Below are 19,225 nucleotides of genomic sequence, written 5' to 3'. Positions count from 1 at the left end.
TGTCAATATATTATCATTCACCACAATACCACTAATCCCTACTAGTTTAACGTTTTTCCTCATCGGGATACCCGCGCTTATCTGTGACGTCACACATTTTACTGCTGTGACGTCACACTTGTTTTTGGTCATATGACGTTACACTTTTTTTGCTCTCATTACGTCACATTTTTTGCCTCTGTGACGTCACAATTTTTGCTGACACGAAGAACAGGTCTTTGTGTTTTGAATGTTATTTCATCATATTTATTTCAGTCATTAATGAAATCTGATGACGCGTAATCACTATTTACAACGTACGAAAAATCGGAACATTTCAAAAAGACTTCGCAAACGAAGGGAATGTGTGTTTAAATACGATAATGCACAACTATATATGTTATTCATTTGCATATTTGTTACATAACATAATCAAAGATGATGTATGAGTATTGAGTTAAATCCTCACTTCATATAAACTCATAGTAGGGTGGGGGAGGATGGGACAACTTTTCACTCTACTTTTTTGTTCCATTTGGTAGTAAACAAAGAATTGTGAAACCGTATTCTCAAGACTTCCATGTACCGTTGTTAATTATTTAAAACACGATCAGGATATTTGAAGTTATCAGCTAAAGGTGTCCCGTCTTCCCCCATAGTACTATATAACATGCGACGTTCAAAGAGAAAAAAAAAATACGGAACATAATATTGACGATGGCACACGGAAATTAACATTAACGTACTACGCCACATAACTGGCCAATATGTAAACGTATCCAGTTAATATAGTTGCTCACTCTTGTATAGCCACCAGGTACACCACGGGCACATCCATGTCCAAAGCTTGTTATTCCGTGAATGTACCAACGACTGTTGGTAATGCATAAGAACGGACCTCCGCTGTCGCCCTGTCAAATAAAATACAATTTTCTGATTATGAAATACTTTTTTCCTTAATCAGGAAAACTATATAAAAAGGAAACAAAAATCATTTTTTCCGTGTTTATTCTTGCCCTGCGGGACAACGACAGTCGTTATAACACGACAACACGAGTGTTATATGTTTCATACAGCTCGCGCCGCTTACGAGTTATCGCGTAAGTAAATTTGTCAGTGATTGTGTATTTTTTTCATGTATGGCTGCCAATTTAGGTAATTCATTAGTGACCACTGGGTTTAGGCAATGGCCGTTAAATGTTTTGTCCAAAGACACATACGCCCACAACGGTAGCAGCGACGAGCCTTGAACCCAAAAAAATAAGCCCTAAACCATTTCAACTAACCTTGCATGTGTCTCTCCCTGCCTCTCCACCAGCACATAATATTTTTCTCCAATTGTAGTCATGGTAACTAGCACATCCCGACCCAGCAGCCACAACCATATCAAGTTCTTTCAAAATCGTCGCGCTTGGTCCAATATCTGTAACAACAAAAGAGAATGCGTTATCTGAATTAAAGCCAAATGGAAATTGTTTGTATATCGACCTAATTATTTTAACAATTTATTACTGACCGAATTAGCATTGTAATCCAATATGCTTATTGTAATATAGTGGAATGGGGGGAAACAGGACACCTTTAGTATATAATATTTAAATACCCGGTCTATGGGAGTCGTGAAGATACGCTTTTATAATTCTTTGAATTTTCTTTCTTTATTACCAAATGGGACGAGAAAGTAGAATAAAACGGTGTCTCATTTTCCTCACCTTAATATATTATTGCGGCTACCGAATTTAAATGTCGTGCGGTAACTGTATATCTCTAACAGAATTAGGTTATTTTTGAAATTGATAATAGTTCAATAGGTGCTTGCATATTCAATGTGTATATATGAACTTACTTCTTGTAATTCCCCACCCTAGAGCTTTGCATGTGTCGCCAACGTTAGGATAACCATTTGTTCGATTGAAAATATATTCTGACGAGAGATGGCGCCCAAGAGCAGATGGCAAACAAATCGGTCTCGCGTGTGTCATGTCTGCTACGTATCCATCAAGTTCAATGAGGGCAATATCTTCACGGTCATTCCTATGATTGTATTGTGGATGTATGATGATACGAGAAGCTCGGTACGTCTGTGAGACAATGTTACGTTAAATATAGTAAACATAGGGTGGGCAATAATAATTAAACCCACAACCCAGCAAAAACAAACTTTATATAATTTGCTACAATGCTTACGCGAAATGCAGGGTTGAAAACACAACCCAAATGTTACAATAATAGAACTTACAACCCCACATTAGTGTAGTAAATGCAACCCCAGGTTTGGCGCCCAATGACACGAAACTTACCTGAACTCTACGTCGATCTTGTTGGCCATATTTCCAGTATTTCCCAACGTGGATTAAATATTGCAGCTTATCAATTGGGTTTGGCCTGCAAAGGAGGTGTTTGCTATATTTCAAATATGTTTGTAATACTATATTACAAAACACAGATAAAAGTAATAGTTTATGTAAAACCGAATGACGTCATATGACGTTCCAATACCGTCATATTTACATGACACAGAAAACAATTTATGTCAAATCGAATGACGTCATATTACGTTCCAATGACGTCATATCTACATAACAAGGATAAAAGTAATGGTTTATTTAAAATGGGATGACGTCATACGACGTTCCAATGACGTCATACTTACATAACAAGAGTTCCCCTTTTCTTTAGAAAGCAATGTGCGGCAGTTACCACCCAATTCGAGCATATAAGAGTCGCCCCACAAACCGCGTGCTCGTCATTCGTTGTGATCTGTACCATCCAAGGGTATTCGCCAGGTCCTGCCCACCTTCCACCTATAACACAAGTAATTCCACCATATCACAAGAATTTTCTTAACCGTTTTTTGTTAATCTAAACTAAAATTTAGTAATTATATTTAAAAAAATGACACATATATTGGCTGTCGCCCCAGCATCTAAGCCAGAAGTGACGTGTTTAAAGCCTGTCGCTGTTACCGTTATTGACGTGTGTTTCCTTGGGCAAGACGCTTAAATGTATCCGTATGGGTTGTTTAAATTGTCTTCTATACAATAAAAATCACGAAAGAACAATCCTCCACAATGCTAACTCGCGTAAGCAGGCACGAGGTCCATGAAACAAAACATCGATTTTCGTTTTCCGCCACTCATGGACAAAACAAATTACATTCATTTACCTTATAATTAGCACATACCTATAATCTTAGGCGATGGTCGTGGAATAGATTTACCGCATTGAAACAAGGTGTCTGAAATAAAACTTAATAATCAAAAGCTCAATTATATAGAAGCAAATAAGAGCAATATATGGTAATAACCATAGGCGGATAACATTACAGTACTACAGGGTAAGATGAGATACTGTTAGCATATAAATCCCCTATTTCCTGATCGTGTTTCGAACAGTAAATTATCATGCTCTTTGGGAGTTGCTAGGGTACCGTTATATAATTCTGTACATATTCTTTGTTTACTACTAAATAATTCGAAAAAAAAAGAATGAAAATAGACTGATCTTATACCCCACCGTACAATATGTAGTACAAAGTGATAGCACTATAACTTACTTGGACAAAATTCAATTTTCTCACATCTGTTACCATACAAGACAGGTCTGCTTGATGGACAGGTACAGCCCGGGGTGCAAATGATGTCATCAATCCTGGTCGAGGACACCACTGACGTACGACCGGTACCTATAGGAACGGATCGCGCTTTATTTAAAAGTTTTACCAAAAAAATCGTTTCTTAAAATAGATTTTACAGCACGAATTGGCAATGTTTTAGAGGCATTAAAGCTCGTCTATACATCAGAAGATAGTAAGTTCGAGGCTTGACGTTGCCGCCGTTGTGGATGTATACGTGTTTATGTTATTACGAATGACGCTGCTGCCCACAATATAAATAAGTGTCATTTATTTAATGTTTATTTTGTTGTCAATCTTTATATACACTCACTGTCGATACAGTTTCTCCAGATTGAGTTGGATGGTCTTAAGCTGTTGTTCTGGCATGTTAGAGCGCATTTTCGACGACATTTTTGCCAAACCTGACCATTAGGACACGCAGTACTTCTCAAAGCAGAAACTGTGTAAGGTTTATAGCAATTATTTTTTGCCTTGAATTATAGCACTGTGGGGTAAGATGCGAACAAGATTTTGCAATTATTCTTATATTTTTACGCCCAATTTGGTAGTAAACAAAAATCATTCAAAGAATTAAAAAACCGTTTCTTTTACAGACGTTCATAATTGTTTAAAACACGATCAGGGTATTTGAATATCATATGCTATAAAGGTGTCCCGTCTATTCCCATCCAACTATAATATAAACTTAAGGTAATAGCCTACCTGGGACGACGCTGTACACAATCTTAAATCCCCTTCCATAGACAGAGTCATCGGTTGTAAAAGCTATTTCGACCGAATTACCAACGGATTCGTATTCTGTAAAAGGGGCCAAATTGCCACATAAAATTTTCGTGGTGTTTGGTCTGGTTCCAAATATTCTTAGATGATCAAAGCTGCATTGCTGGTAACATGTCCCTGCTTCGAGATTGCAAACGCCACTAAAAAGATAAAAATCATGTGTCAAAATATGTAAAATTTTATGTTACATAAATGTCAATGTTTAAGCATCAAGGTTAAAGTCTAACATAAAAGGGTGCTAGGGGAAGATGGGACAACTTTTTATTCTATTTTTTGTCCCATTTGGTAGTAAACAAAAAGAACATTCAAAGAATTATGAAACTGTATCCTCACGACCCTCATAGACCGTTGGTAATTGTTTAAAACACGACCAGGATATTTGGATATTACGTCCTAAAGGTGTCTCATCTTACCTCACAGTTCTATTTTAGATATTGCATATGACTTTTAGTACACCATACAAAAATTGTCATGCTTACTTTCCGTTTTCCATGTCCAGATCTAAAACCTTCAAGATTGCTTTATATCCAAGCGGTACATTTATAGACCAGCGGCAATTTAGGTTAGCTTCATAATCTATGCTAGGGTATCCTGGAGATTGGAGAATACCATTTCGTTGTACCAAGCGCCGAGGGTTACCGCATCCAGAATCTATAGGTAAATCAAGTTAAGATCTTTGCTATTTTGTGTTGTGACTCACAACATTATTCGTATTTAAATAATAATTCTAATAGGATGGAGTAAAATGGAAAGTACATGTTTTTATTCTCTTTTCACCTTTTTGTAGTAAACAAAAAAATATTTAGAGAATTATATGACCGTAGCAACGCGAGTCTAAATAGTGTTGTTAATTGAAAAAAAACACGATTAGGGTTACAGGTGCTAAGTGTATTACATTTTATACCACAGTATTGTATGTATATGAAAACCTTTTTTTTTTGCTAATTGTGATGTGACTCATAATATTATTTCCTTTGAACCATAGTTACGGCACTTCAAGCCAAAAAAAAACTGTACTTGAATGTCAAAAAGTTGAAAGCATGTTCTCCGGTATTTCGATTTATAGTTATAGTTGAATTTTAGATCATGATTTATGACGTCACACCTGTTGTTTGTGATTGGGCCTCTCGCTCACAATAACCGCTTGCTCCTAAGTTGTAACCGGTACAGCAGCGTTGTTGTGTTCTTGTACATTGAGTCAGTCTATTTACGTAACGATACCTAAAATAAATGCATTTCAGTCACGATACGTTTGGCATAATCGAGCACGAATGTCCGATTCGAAACAACAAAAATAAATTCTTGGCAGGCGGGCAAGCACGAAGTACAAATTTGTAAATTGTTTTGGAAAGTACCAGTTGCGAGTCATTTGCATGTACAACCAAAACTCGTTAAGAAAAAACGTCCCAGTTTACTTTTTGTTGAATGTGACGGAAAAGGGTCATTATTCATACTGTAATACTATTTTCTTGGAAAAACATTGTTTTAAAATTTCTTAAATCTCATTTTCTTAGGCAAAAACATAGTTTAAAGTTTTCTTGTGAAAATCATTGTCCTAAAATTTCTTGGACAAAACATTGTCTTAAAATTTCCTGGGCCAAAAACATTATATTATAATTTCGTGATCCACAAACACTGCCTTAAATTTCGCAGACCAAAAACACTTTAACAATTTTGGGCAAAAAAACATTATCGTTAATTTTACCTATCACATAATCTCCACAAGCAAATTGCCGTATAGCGTTCCAGCACTCTTCTAGTGCAAGTGTACGTTACTTGAAAACTACACGTAATATTTTGTCGTGGTACAACTGGCCTGTAACGAAAATTATGTGTTTTGTAAAATGTCAAAAATTAAGGTTTAAAAAAAAATTAACGTACAATTTTTTTACGTACAATCATTTTATGTAAAGTATTTTTACGAACGCACACAGACAAAATAGTGTATTTAAATCGCGGCGCTATAGGCCTATAACAAATTTTAAACTTAGTAATTAGGTCCATTATCCCATTAATACTTCGAGGATGTGGACCAGACAAGAGCTTTTAACTAATTTCCTTTACTAAACAAACTATTTAGCTTCAATTTTCAGCAAAAACATTAACAAGACAATTTTTATCATAATTTTACATTTAGAAAAAAAATACCTTTGGCTGTTCGAACCTAAAATTACGTCAGCCAGCGATGGGGCCAATTCTGCAACTTTTAAATAGTTTGGAAACTCTGGATCGCTTGCAGACGTTACATCACCGTCAGCGTATGCTCGTAATGCATCTATAGTTGACTCCGGCAGATGCAGATTCTTCCCAACTTGACGATTCGCGCTCCACTCGGTCTCCAGGTAGTTTTGCAACTTAGAAAAATTCGTGTTTCCAGCCAACGGGAAAAACACAACTCTCCTCGGCGCTGAGTTGGCTAATTCAACACGAATATTGCTGCAGTGCGCTACAGCAAGGCAGCCTAGTACACCAAACAAACTAAAGAACCAATTCATTTCAAAATGCTCGGGCGCTCTCAACAACTGCAAGTGTAAGAAGAGGTAATTGTTATTTAAATAAGAAAACACGCATAACGTCCAGACTTTTGTTTTTACAAGTTCTAACCCAACAATTTGCGCGAACAGGAAAAACAGAATTTGTTCTTTAATTCGCAGCTCTGTCCCTGTCCGCATTTAATTATTACCGTTTTTAGAAGTAATCTGAACGGACGCTCAGCGGACACGTGTTCCTTGTTAAAGTTAATATCGTTAACGTCGTTAATTATAAAAGTGATTTATCGAAATACGTGACCAAATAATTAAAGACACGCGGCTGAAATTCGGAAACCGATCGTTATATATAAAGTGCTTACGGCCCGCGAACCCTGATGGCTTCTGACCACTTTCGTGCTTATCACATATAAACAATACACAACCCCTGATTATCGTTATCCATATAACACAACAGCTATGTCAGCCTTAGGCAACCTTAATCTACACTTCTCCTTTACTCTCGTGCATAGAAAGCGTGCCGCTGCCTGCGCTTTATGGTTATTGGCCTGAGCAGTAACTTTTAAGTTACATTTGAGCACACGACCGACTTTTATTTTAAGCAGCAAACTATACTTTGCCGTGGGCACAACGAATATAAAGTAAAATACAAGTATACGAGCTATTTGTTTAAGCTATGTAAAGGGGTATGCGGATAGCCGGTGGCCATTCCTCGTATCGTTACATTTTCAAACGTGACTCTTATTTCAATTCCTTGGCAATATATAAGCGCGTTAATTACCTGCCTGAAGGCTTTAGATTTTTACCTATGGCCCGATTTCCGGAAGCTAAAGCCTAACTTACGTGAGAGAAATTGTTAACATTTTGCAAATCATCACGAAGAAGAGATTAACCTATGTATGACATCATAGATTCGTCCGATTTCGTTCATGCTTGCACGATTAGCATTAATATTTGTTCCGCACCGCTCTCTTGTTGTTTAAATCCGACAGTTCTCTTTTATGATGAATAAGAACTACGTCATCAAGTCGTCTTACTGCACGAACTTTGCACGATAGGCCGCGGCGTGCATAATGTTTGCTGCCTAAATAAGCGGCATTCAACAACCCCATTGTTTCGGGATCTTTTATTTGTTGTCAGTTGATTTAATCCGTCACCGTTGACAATGTTATCGTCACGGCAGCGTCGGGTTTTCCAGCTTAAACCAGATTGCAGTAAACAGCACGGCTAGATGCACGTTAACTTAACAGTTCAAGTCGTTTTAAGCCGTGTAAGACGAATTCGTCACGAACTGCTTTAATTATAACATGTAAATAAACTTTACGAACCTGTAAATACTTAGCAGAGGGAAATTACGCTTGCCCCCTAGCGCGCTTTGTTTCAATGTTATAATATCATTAACCATTCAATTTACGATGCCAACCGTTTGTCAAAAATGTGGCACTGTCGGAATTTTATCTTAAAACGTTAACAGGTAAAATTTCCGGATTTAAAATAAACCTAAAATCCTGATAAACCAGAAATGCTGTTTACTGAATAAGCGATTAATGTATTTTTTCGGCTTCTTTATGTAGAAATAACTTTTTCATGGCTAACTTTATAATCCTATAGAGGTTTTCTGAGTCATGCTATTTGTATCTCTCATATATTTAGCAGTATTAACTATTTATAAGAATTATAACAAGATCTAAACACCACAAAACCTCACTCATGAAAATTATTATATCATCCGAACACAACAAAATTAATTTATAATAATATCCAAACAGCACAAAATTCCTTTCGTGATAATTAACTTTTAGTATTTATTGCCAATTTCCGAATATGCAAATCATTTTTCGTGTAACTGTTTTCCAGGTACCAAAACTGCGAAAACACATGACGTCGTTTTTACACGAAGCAAACAAATCGTTGGTTGGTTCTACGTCATACAATGTAAAAGTTGCAACTGCAAATAAAAACGGTAGGCCATATCTCCTAATCTTAAACCATCGTTTAGAATACATGCATTTAAAAACAAATATATACATACTACACAAACACTGATTGTGGTTTAGTACACTGTAGTTTTACAGGTAATTTTAATTAAAAAAATGCTAGCACAAAATGTAGAAGCATTTCTCCCACGGAATGTAGTAAATACGTGTTTCTTAATATTTACTAATTAAAGATTCGGTTGGTCGTTAGAGTATTAACGTTGTAGGCATACATACTAGCATTTTTTTCTGTTAAACCTTTTTGTTTTGATCCAGTTTTTTACCATGTTTTGTCCAAATTTCACCCAATGCTTTGTCCTTTTTTACACAATTAAGCATGAAAAACAAAACATGAATTTAGACAAAACATGATCAAGAGAGTTTCAAAGGTATAAGACATTTCAATTGTCATTCATCTACAAATCGAAAAGATCTGTGCCATGGCCCATGCTCCTTGCTCACCCCACCGTAAATATAATAGGATCGGTAATGTTGCTGACCGGGTAAGATTTCAACGTGGACATTTTCATACTGAAAATCTGAAATATAGTAAGTTGGGTTAAGGTGGGACAGCTGTTTATCCATTTTCTCGTTCCATTTGGTGGTAAACAACAAACATTTGAAAAATTATAAAACCGTATTCCCACGACTACCATAGACCGTTGTTAATTGTTTAAAACACGATCAGGGTATTTGAATACTACGTGGTAAAGGTATATCCCTATCTTACTCCGCAGTTCTATATAATTAGGTCGGGAAAGATGAAACAGTTTCCATTTTCTGGTCCGTTTTGATAGCAAACAAAAACATTCAAAGAATTATAAACTGTATATCCTCACGACTCCCATTGGGCGTTCTTAATTGCTCAAAACACGGTCATGGTCATTGGATAATATGTGCTAAAGGTATCCTATCTTCCTCCACAGTACTTTCCTAGTTATTCTTACACATTAATTTTCCACTTAATATAGCAGCGCTGCAAATGTAAGACGAATCCGTGTAATTCAGGTAACCCCAAACAGCATCTGTAGCTTGGTCACATTGTGAATAACACGCAACTGTGAACCGTGTTTCATTGAAATCGCTACCTCGCAAAAGACACGATTCTTTTTGCGCTGAAAATAAACAACATGGTATAAATATTATAACTTATTTATTTTTGTATAGCGAGGCAACGACTGCTGTTATAACAAGGATGTTATGTTTTATACACCTCGTGCCAGGTTACGAGTAACCACGTATGTATATTTGTAAATGCATATACTTCATTTATCATTTATATCTGGAAATTTAGACAACCTATAAGGGACCACTTCAGTTAAGTGTCTTGCCTAAACACACATACGCCCACAATAGTTGCAGCAACGAGCCCTGAGCCAGTAACTTCTGGGTTATATATACAGTCGCGCTTACCAACTGTGTCATATAGCGCCAGCAAGATATCAATATTTGTATCTTCCCAAAATACAAACCAAATCTGTCTCTGCCGTTTTCAAATATGAAAGCTTTTTCAGTTGGTCCGCTCGATTCGGATTCAATTTGAGCGTAGTAAATACCCCTGTATGAAGGCAGGCCTTTTACTATACGAATGTGGGCGATCCCTCCAGTATAAATATCTATGTAAAGAATAAATATATAATAAAACAGTTATTTGAACACGATATGAGTTTGATATAAGAAATAAAATCGAATAGGTATTATATAGTTCTACAATTTGTTGAATGTTGTATGTTAACTACCAAATAGAACGAAACAATAGAATGAAAAATATGTATATACTATCTTAACGCAACATATACATGCATATGTAACTACACGAACATATGTAACATACCAGTTTGATATGCTATTCAGAAACTTCGTCTTACCCCACCCTACTACTTTAAAAATTATCATTATCTTTAATATAGAAAACTTACATGGTACAACGCGGTCATGCATTGCTGCTCTACACAAGCTAGATCGTTCAGAAAATACGTATTTGCCATAAACAGCTCGTTTGTCTCTTTCTGTCCAACAGTCTCGTTTCAACGGGCACACGATTGTAAATCGGTCGTTTAACTTGAAATTTTCTGCTGTCATCCCGCAAGGTACTGTGGACGTTAAACAAAAACATTTATCAGCAATTTACAGGGACCGTGGCAAAGTGGTTAGGGCGCCCGACCCAGAGCTATACGTATTGGGTTCAAGGCTAGTCGCTGCTACAATGTGTTGTCTACATTGTTGATCATACAGAAAAAACAACCCCAACAAAGTTACATACGTGGTAACTCGTAAGCTGACACGAGGTGTATGAAACAAAACACCGGTGTTATGGGACTGTTGTTTTCTGGCCACAATATAAGATAAAAAATGTTACATTCATTTATTCGTTTTTAGTCAATTACTTGTACAGACAAAACGGTATGTAGTTTAACGTCCATACTTTCAAAAGTAAATGAACTTTCTCCTGCTCCATGAGAACTGCTTCTGATTCCATTCTTTTTACTTCCGGTGTATGACGTCATACCCGGAAGTTGATATCCGCTTACCATTCCGCCCCCTTCTGTGGTTAAATTATCAGTATTTATTTTAGCAGAAACAATTGTTAACACTTAGTGTTTTGACTTTTTGGGCAAAAAAGACGACCTGAATAAGACGTCAAATAAACGTCGAAAAACACACGATCAGAGTATATTGACGTTATATTGTAAAGAGGGTTTTTGCTAAAAACGATCTGAATAGGACGTCGAAACGTCGGTTAGCAATTTGTTTGCCGAAAGAGCCAAAAATACAAGTACAATATCCCTGATAGCAACAGTATATATAGTAATGTGGGGGAATAGAATATCTTGCCATTCTATTTTCCCGTACCATTCGGTGCTAAACAAAGACTGTATGTAATTTTTTAAACACGATCAGGATATTTAGATATTATGTGCTAAAGGTGTCCTGCTGTCTCCCACCACCCACTATTATACAATTGTTAATACTTGGTATTTGCCCATCGTGAATTGCTGCTGCACAAATATTGGTATCTTCTGTGTAAATTCCGTTCCCAATAACCCGGTAGTTTTCTCTGTGGCAACCAGGCGGACAGAAGAACATGAAACTACCGTTAATTCCAACCGCATCTTTCGAACACTGAATACGATTTACTGTTGGAATTTTGGTTAGTTTAAAAAAAAGTTAAATTTAAGTCAATCTAATTTTAAAACAAAGGTCATTTTATTGTAAAAACGTGAGTATGTTTTTTAAAAAAGTTTGTTTTGTTGTGACAATATTTATTAATTATAAAAATGTGGAATTTTGTGTAAATTTAAAAAAAGTTCATTTATGTAAAACAATTTAAAAAAGATCATTTTGTTGTAAGGATATCCGTTAACTTAAAAAAATATATTTTTGTCTACCGTCAAATGTGAAAGAACTCTGGAAAAATGTTCCCGGCCGGCTTTCCAGCCAACCACGTTGTGACGATTCGTAAAAATCAATCCATGTCGTGTTTTCTCTTGTCGGTACAGGCTTGACTTTGTACACCGTTACAATTCCTCCCTCTCCTATAATATAAACCATTTATTGTGGGGTGGGGTAAGATGGTACATGTTGTTTTATAGTAGGATGGGGTAAGATAGTACATGTTTTTATATATTTTTTCACTTCATTTGGTAGTAAACAAACAATATTTACAGAATTATACAACCGTATAGCCCCGCAGCTGTATACCAGATTTTTTCGATCTCCCTGACATTTTTTAATTGTTTTCGAACTTTGTTTTGTTTATTTTTGTTTCGACTTTTTGTTAAAAAAATTTTTATTGATTTTTTTCGAAACCAACCTTCATTAATTTCCCCAGCATGTATTGCAGCAGAACATACACTAGATCGACTGCTGTACTGAGTAGGCGTTCCCAAAACTTCATTCATGCGATATTCGCAACCTCTTGGGCACCTTGTCTTATACACGGGTGCTGACGTCACGATGTCTTGTTGCAAGCAACGTTGAGGCCCTGCATGGTATAATGAAGCTATATATCACATTAAAACTCAATATATAGTATAAATTTCTTGGTTGCAGTATATAGTTTGCAGTATAGGTTGTCTCGATCCTAATCTTAAATTGTCAGACATACGAAAAAGAGACAATCACCCACAAAGTTGCATACGTGGAAACTCGTAAAGCTGGCACCGAGGTGTACGAAACATAATATTCGCGTGTTATGCCGACTGTCGCTGCCCTGCCAGCACCCCAGGATAAAGCAATTAAGTTAAGCCATCAAAGCAAGTTTTTCTTACGTTTGAAGTGAAAATATCTTCCTTTCCATTTATTTTTGCCTACGCTTTGAACTCCATTGCGGAAAGATCCTTTACACTTAATATTACCCCACTTTGATACGATTCGAACCCTTCCCCCCTGCTCGTCTAGAAAAACACAAAAGTTGAGTAAAGCGTGGCCTTTTTTACTCGTCCCAATTGGTAGTAAACAAAGAATATTTACAGAAATATATAGCCGTATAGCCCGGCGACTCCAAAAAATAGTTGGTAATCGTTTAAAACACGACTAGAAAATGTGGGATTTTGGTGCTAACAGTTTCCTATCTTACCCTACTGTATGTTTTAGCAATTGTGAAATCATGTCTTTCGTAGAAACGTTAAATATAGTTAATAATATTTTTTCACTAAACATTGAAAATCACACTTCTAAACTGTGAAGCCAACAAGTAATACTCACATACCTGTTATTTTACCATAGTGAATTGCGGCCGAGCATATTCTTGAGTCGCCGGTGTACCGTTTGGTTCCCCATAATGAATATATGCTGTAGTTGGCGCAACCACTCGGACATATAGCTCGAAACACAGCAGTTGTAATGTCATTACCTCTAGTTTCACACGTTACTGTGAATCAAATACAAACACGTTTAGTTTAAGGGGGAGATGGGACACATTTTTTGTTCTATTTTCTCGTCCCATTTGGTAGTAAACAAAGAACATTCAAAGAATTATAAACTGTATCCTTACGACGCCCATAGACCGTTGTTAATGGTTTAAAACACGATCTATTACCTTGTGTAAAACCTTATTCCAACGCACACACATATATATATATACGCATATATAACAAAATGCACACGTAACATACCAGTTTGATATTGCTTTTTAGCAACTGCAACGTTCAACAAAAACACTAAAATCAGAAAATGCTGCAAGTCCATCGCGGCAAATTACAAACTAAATATTTCTACAGTTTCCTATGTAGCATTGGTGTTTGCCTTGAGGTGTATATAGATTCAGCCCACGCAAAATGCAAGCGATTATAGGTAGGCCTATCATTAGTGATGGCGTGCCTTGATATAGTTGAATAGGGTAAGACGGGACATTCTCTATTCTCATTCCATGGCAGTACCAAATAATGTTTAATGAATTAAATAACCGCATCCTAATGACTATAAAAAAGCGTCGGTAATTGTTGAAAATGCAATCAGATATTATAACTAATGTTGTCACCTGATAAAGAATATAATCTACAAAATCTTTGTTCTATAGTGTTGGTGCAAACAGTTTGTTATCTAGTTATTCTAATCCTTAAGTTAATTTCTCCTTAAATTAGGTTCTGTACAATCTTTTTACAAGGTGCAAAAAACGAGGAATATTCTCCTAAAGAACTGTTATGTACGACGCAACATTACAGTTCTTTGGGAGAAAAATAATGTTTTTTACTCGTATGGTAAAAATGGTATGAACTTCAAAACTGCGTTACAATGAAGCAAGTTCGTCAAAAAATGACTGACAAACATATTATTATCTCTAGAAGGCCGTGTATCACCCAAAAACCGTGATATTTGGCAGTATGTGCCTAAGTGTCCCCATCTTCCCCCACTCTGCTATATATAAGGTTGGTAAAAGTAACGTTTTGCATTAGCAGAAGCGTTTAAAAGTTTTGACTATTATGGTTTAGGTCATTTCAGCGACGCTTTAGTTTAAACCTAATAAAACACACAATTAATAAAACCAGTTAATTTAATCACTGTATAGGATGCTGAGTGACGATGTGGTAATGGGAGAAGCAAGAACTTATCTGCCTAATCGTAAATATATTATAATGGGTCAGACTAACCTTGGAGATACGATGGTCTTGTTTCGTTCATTTTCAGCGCGCACTTGTAACTTGTGTGTCGTGCTGCAGTAGCATTCGTCACACGCTTGCACACAGTGTTGTATGGACTGAATGAATGGGTGTAACTTGCTTTATTCTCGCGTGGCCGGAAAACAGCGGTCGTTATAACACAGGTATTCTGTTGCACATACACAGCTCGTGCATATTTACGAGTTACCATGTTTGTTACTTTGTGGGTGGATTATGCAATTGCAAGAGGCATTGGGGATTCGCTGATATAACACTGGATGCGTAAAGACGAAATAGTTCTCTGTTTCTTGCGCAGTCGGATGAAAGCGGAAAAAATAGCATTAACGTGTTCAGCAACTTAAACCCATTTTAAGCTGCAAAATACGACAGTAACCTTTAGTTTAGACTACACCTTTCGACACAGCAGTCAACACATCGACGTATATCCGGAAAAACATATAAATTTAGTTAAACAATTTAAAGGCATTGATCACTGCTGGTAGTCAAATTATTAAACGAAGATAATAGATTGTGCTGTCGTGCTGTTGTTTCCTGTATTTCCGTTGTATATTCAGATGAACAATAGACTCAATACGGTGCCGTACTGAATATGGTTTTATTCTGTTCTATCCTTATGACTGATCACTGATCTGCACTTTATGACTATTTTAAAGGCACAAATATAAGGGGTGGAAAGATTCTTGTATTAAACACATAATCAACAAAAATGTTGAGCTTAGTGTAGAAATAGACATGGAAAGTGTAATTATAAACGAGAGCAAGTTAAGGAAAATTGTCAGAGATGATTTCAGGCTATACTTAAATCATTGTAATGCACCTTTATGGTGACAATATACGTGCTTGTATTTGTAGTTGTAATTGTAAGTATATTAGGGTGGGGGAAGGTGGGACAGCTTTAGCATATAATAACCAAGTATTCTTATCGTGTTTTGAACAATAAACAACGGTCTATGGGAGTCGTGAGGATACGGTTTTAATAATTCTTTGAATTTTCTTTGTTTACTACCAAATGGGACGAGAAAATATAATGAAATGATGTCCCATATTCCCCACCCTACTCTATAGAGTGTAATAGATATTCAAGTTAAAAACATTTTATAAAACAAACCAAATAAAATAAGTCAGTATAGGGTGGGGTAAGACGAGACATATTTTCATTCTCTTTTCTCTTCCAATTTGGTAGTAAAAAAGAATATTTACAAAATTATAAACCGTCATTCCAACGAATTTAAAAGAGCGTTGTTAATTGTTTAAAACTTGATCAGAAAATACAGGATTTCGGTGCTAACGGTATCCATCTTACCCAGGAGTAAGATTCTTACCCCTCAGTACTATATGACATACCATTTATAATTTCCAGAGTATTAATTATGTGATGTCTATTTAAAAATAGCATGTCCTAACGGTCCTATAAATATTCCATTTTACTAAACAGTTCTATACATTGTGTGAGCTATATATATACTTACAAATGTAACACTCTCCTATACAGGTTTATGCCCAATAGCGTTTTGTTTTAGGTTATGAATTCCTCAAAATTGATTACATTTGGCTGTGTTGTTCTTATATCACTTGTCTTCATAAAGCTATAGTAAGTATAGCATCCAAAGCTAATTACCTATTTATCACAATGATAGAAATACTTTGTGGTGATATATCGTACTGCTCATTCAGTTCGAGCACGGTCACACGAGTTGCCAACTGTTGTCTATATATTACTGTTGACACCTTTTCATTTTATTTTCCCTTTCCATTTGGAGACGGGACACCTTTAGCACATAATATCTAAACATTCTGATCGTGTTTTTAAACAATTAAAAATGGTCTATATGTTTACTATCAAATAAAAGGAGAAAATAAAATGAAAAGGCGTTCCATCTCCCCCCTAAACAGCAGCTAATCTTTATTGTGTGTAGCTTTGTACAAACTTCGATCAAAATTAATGGAAACTTCGTATCAAGAATCAGTTCGCGGACCAAAAATAACAGGACTGTAGTTCTAACACCCCAGTTAAACATTAGCGCTGCAGCTTTAACTACACCGTTTACTGTAAGGCCAACGGTCTACCCTCAAATGCCTCTTATTACACAACCAACGCTCTCACCCAATTGCTCGACAACTACAAGTAAGTCGACAAATATGAAATATGAATGTGGTAACTCAAATACCTCAATATTTTTATGAATGTAACTCGATTTATTCTAAACACAACCCCTCATTGTTATGAATTTAACTTCTGTTTCCACTTTCCAGTACCCCGTGCCAGCTTACGAGTTATATTGTAGAACATAACCCTTCTTGTTACTACTGCGGTTGCCCCGCAATTCGTGAATAAACAAGTTTAATGAATGAATGTAATTTGCTTTAACCACGCGTTGCCAGAAAAGGACAGTGGTTATAACAAGGGTGTTCTGTTTTATACACCCCGTGCAAGCTTACTAGTTACCACGTACGTTACTTTGTGGGTGATTTTTCGTTTTTTTATATATAATGACAGATAATAAACTTACAATTAATCTTACAGAAACCGCCACAGTTTGCATAATATGTTTCATTATTTCACCCCCGAATAACTTTGTACTGAGACAAACAATAAGAAACACGGTAGGTTCCATTTCTTACTTGAATGGCTTCAACATCAAATATGTCTTCGTCCTCGCAAAATCAACGGAGGAAAACATAAACCAAAGAATTTTAAAGGAATCGGAAAAGCAAAAAGACATTTTGTTTATCAACTACGTGGATAGCTACAGGTATGTATGAATCACTATTTGGTTATTATGTGCTAAAGGTGTCTCATTTCCCCCCACTCTACTTTATGTTTAAACTATAAATAGTGAGTTTGTTTGAGTAAATTTTGGGTAAGGAACACCCGTGGTATAACGACTATCATTTTCCAGGAACGCTGGATAAAGAAAGTTACATTCATATGTACTAAAGTTTAAGAACCCCTTATAGCTTTCCAACATTATGATATGTTTTGGCTGACAGGGTACAGTCTGTACAGTTTATACGTCACTGTTGCGTTTCAGCTAACGTTCTCTATTAAAAATTATAGGAAAATAGTGATGAAGTCTCTTACCATTCTGCAATGGTCTTCAGAAAATTTGCCATCTCATTATTTCGTCAGCAAGTCAGACGACGATGTCAGAATTTCAAAAACAACTTTGACCGATCACCTTACAGAATTACTTCACACATCGAACGTTGAATCACTAGAAAGACCTACACTGGACAAAGGCGTTGAAAACTTTCCCGTACTATGCGGCCATACTTTAATAAAAAATGGACAACCCACACGAGATCTAAATAGTCCATACTACCTCTCAACCGACGAATACAAGCCGAATGATTTTCCGTCGTATTGTAACGGTGCTATGTACGTTACGTCAGTGGCTACAGCAAAGCTACTTTATGGCTCAGTAAAACAAGACGAAATTATGCCGATGGAAGACGTATGGGCCTCTGGCATACTAAGAATGAAACTTGGAAAGGAAGACACTAACATTGTCAAATTAGAACCTGGATTTGCATTTCACTTCCCCGGTTTAACTATACCACAGGCTCAAGCTAAAACAATAGAACATTACGAAAAAGAAATTATTATTTTAAAGAAATTGAGCGTATCGTACTGCTGTTGATAACTGTGGTCTGAGATGTCGTATTTTATTCCGTAAACCCCGTGCTTTCTGTATGTTTTAACTAAAGCTGCACGGTGTGTGATGTTTTAATATTTCTAATTTTGTGAATTGATTTCTGCTTCGAAACGTAACGATACAATTTTTATTCTGAGAGTAGCCTACTGTGGGGCCTTTTAAGGCCTTTATGCTGGCACACGATGATGAATTGTACAATAAACATATATTTATATAGTAGGCTACTCCAATAACTGTTTTAGCAACCAAACTGTTGGAAATATCCCTAATACACAACTAAAAATAAAACAAATTTATATGAATATAAAATATAACAAAAAATACCCAAAGATTTAAAATATAGCGGAATTTTACATAAAAATTCACAAGCAGCCTTTTGTGGAAGTAAGCTCGTTGGCGCCACCTAGTTAAACTCAGGGTCACAGGTCACAATACAGTTGAAGAGACAGCCCAATGTTAACGTAGGATTGTTTATATTACGAAATATACGTTTGTTTTATCGTCGTTTGCGAATCATTATTAAAAGTCTGTCAGGTTTTAAAGTTATTTAAATACCAAAATTGAACAAAATTTTGTATATAGCAAA

The 19,225-nt window shown here is 36.1% G+C and overlaps 3 protein-coding genes across 3 annotated transcripts; 1 reads left to right on the top strand and 2 right to left on the bottom strand.

The window, feature by feature from the left end:
• Window positions 1-213: 213 nt before the first annotated feature.
• Window positions 214-6,940, bottom strand: LOC149734228 (enteropeptidase-like). Its single transcript, XM_089881318.1, has 13 exons — window positions 6,545-6,940; window positions 6,102-6,212; window positions 5,502-5,617; window positions 4,876-5,047; window positions 4,319-4,536; window positions 3,927-4,055; window positions 3,536-3,664; window positions 3,164-3,217; window positions 2,633-2,783; window positions 2,280-2,364; window positions 1,826-2,060; window positions 1,266-1,402; window positions 214-890 (listed from the first exon to the last, which is right to left on the bottom strand). Exons 1-13 carry the CDS (start codon window positions 6,889-6,891, stop codon window positions 717-719), a joined length of 2,058 nt encoding a protein of 685 aa, XP_089737444.1. The 5' UTR covers window positions 6,892-6,940; the 3' UTR covers window positions 214-716.
• A 1,568-nt stretch (window positions 6,941-8,508) lies between these two features.
• On the bottom strand, window positions 8,509-15,828 carry LOC149734227 (uncharacterized). Its single transcript, XM_089881335.1, has 11 exons — window positions 13,979-15,828; window positions 13,573-13,734; window positions 13,133-13,258; window positions 12,676-12,846; window positions 12,251-12,397; window positions 11,834-11,998; window positions 11,287-11,406; window positions 10,781-10,954; window positions 10,334-10,477; window positions 9,809-9,976; window positions 8,509-9,400 (listed from the first exon to the last, which is right to left on the bottom strand). Exons 1-11 carry the CDS (start codon window positions 14,049-14,051, stop codon window positions 9,270-9,272), a joined length of 1,581 nt encoding a protein of 526 aa, XP_089737461.1. The 5' UTR covers window positions 14,052-15,828; the 3' UTR covers window positions 8,509-9,269.
• Window positions 15,829-16,446: 618 nt separating this feature from the next.
• On the top strand, window positions 16,447-18,856 carry LOC149734226 (beta-1,3-galactosyltransferase 1-like). The gene is made up of 4 exons (XM_089881356.1): window positions 16,447-16,574; window positions 16,900-17,108; window positions 17,508-17,736; window positions 18,042-18,856. Exons 1-4 carry the CDS (start codon window positions 16,507-16,509, stop codon window positions 18,622-18,624), a joined length of 1,089 nt encoding a protein of 362 aa, XP_089737482.1. The 5' UTR covers window positions 16,447-16,506; the 3' UTR covers window positions 18,625-18,856.
• The last annotated feature ends 369 nt before the right edge of the window (window positions 18,857-19,225 follow it).

The sequence above is a fragment of the Ciona robusta genome, chromosome 7 (assembly GCF_009617815.1).
Source record: "Ciona robusta chromosome 7, ASM961781v2".
NCBI lineage: Eukaryota > Metazoa > Chordata > Ascidiacea > Phlebobranchia > Cionidae > Ciona > Ciona robusta.
This window is presented reverse-complemented; position numbering and strand designations above follow the sequence as displayed.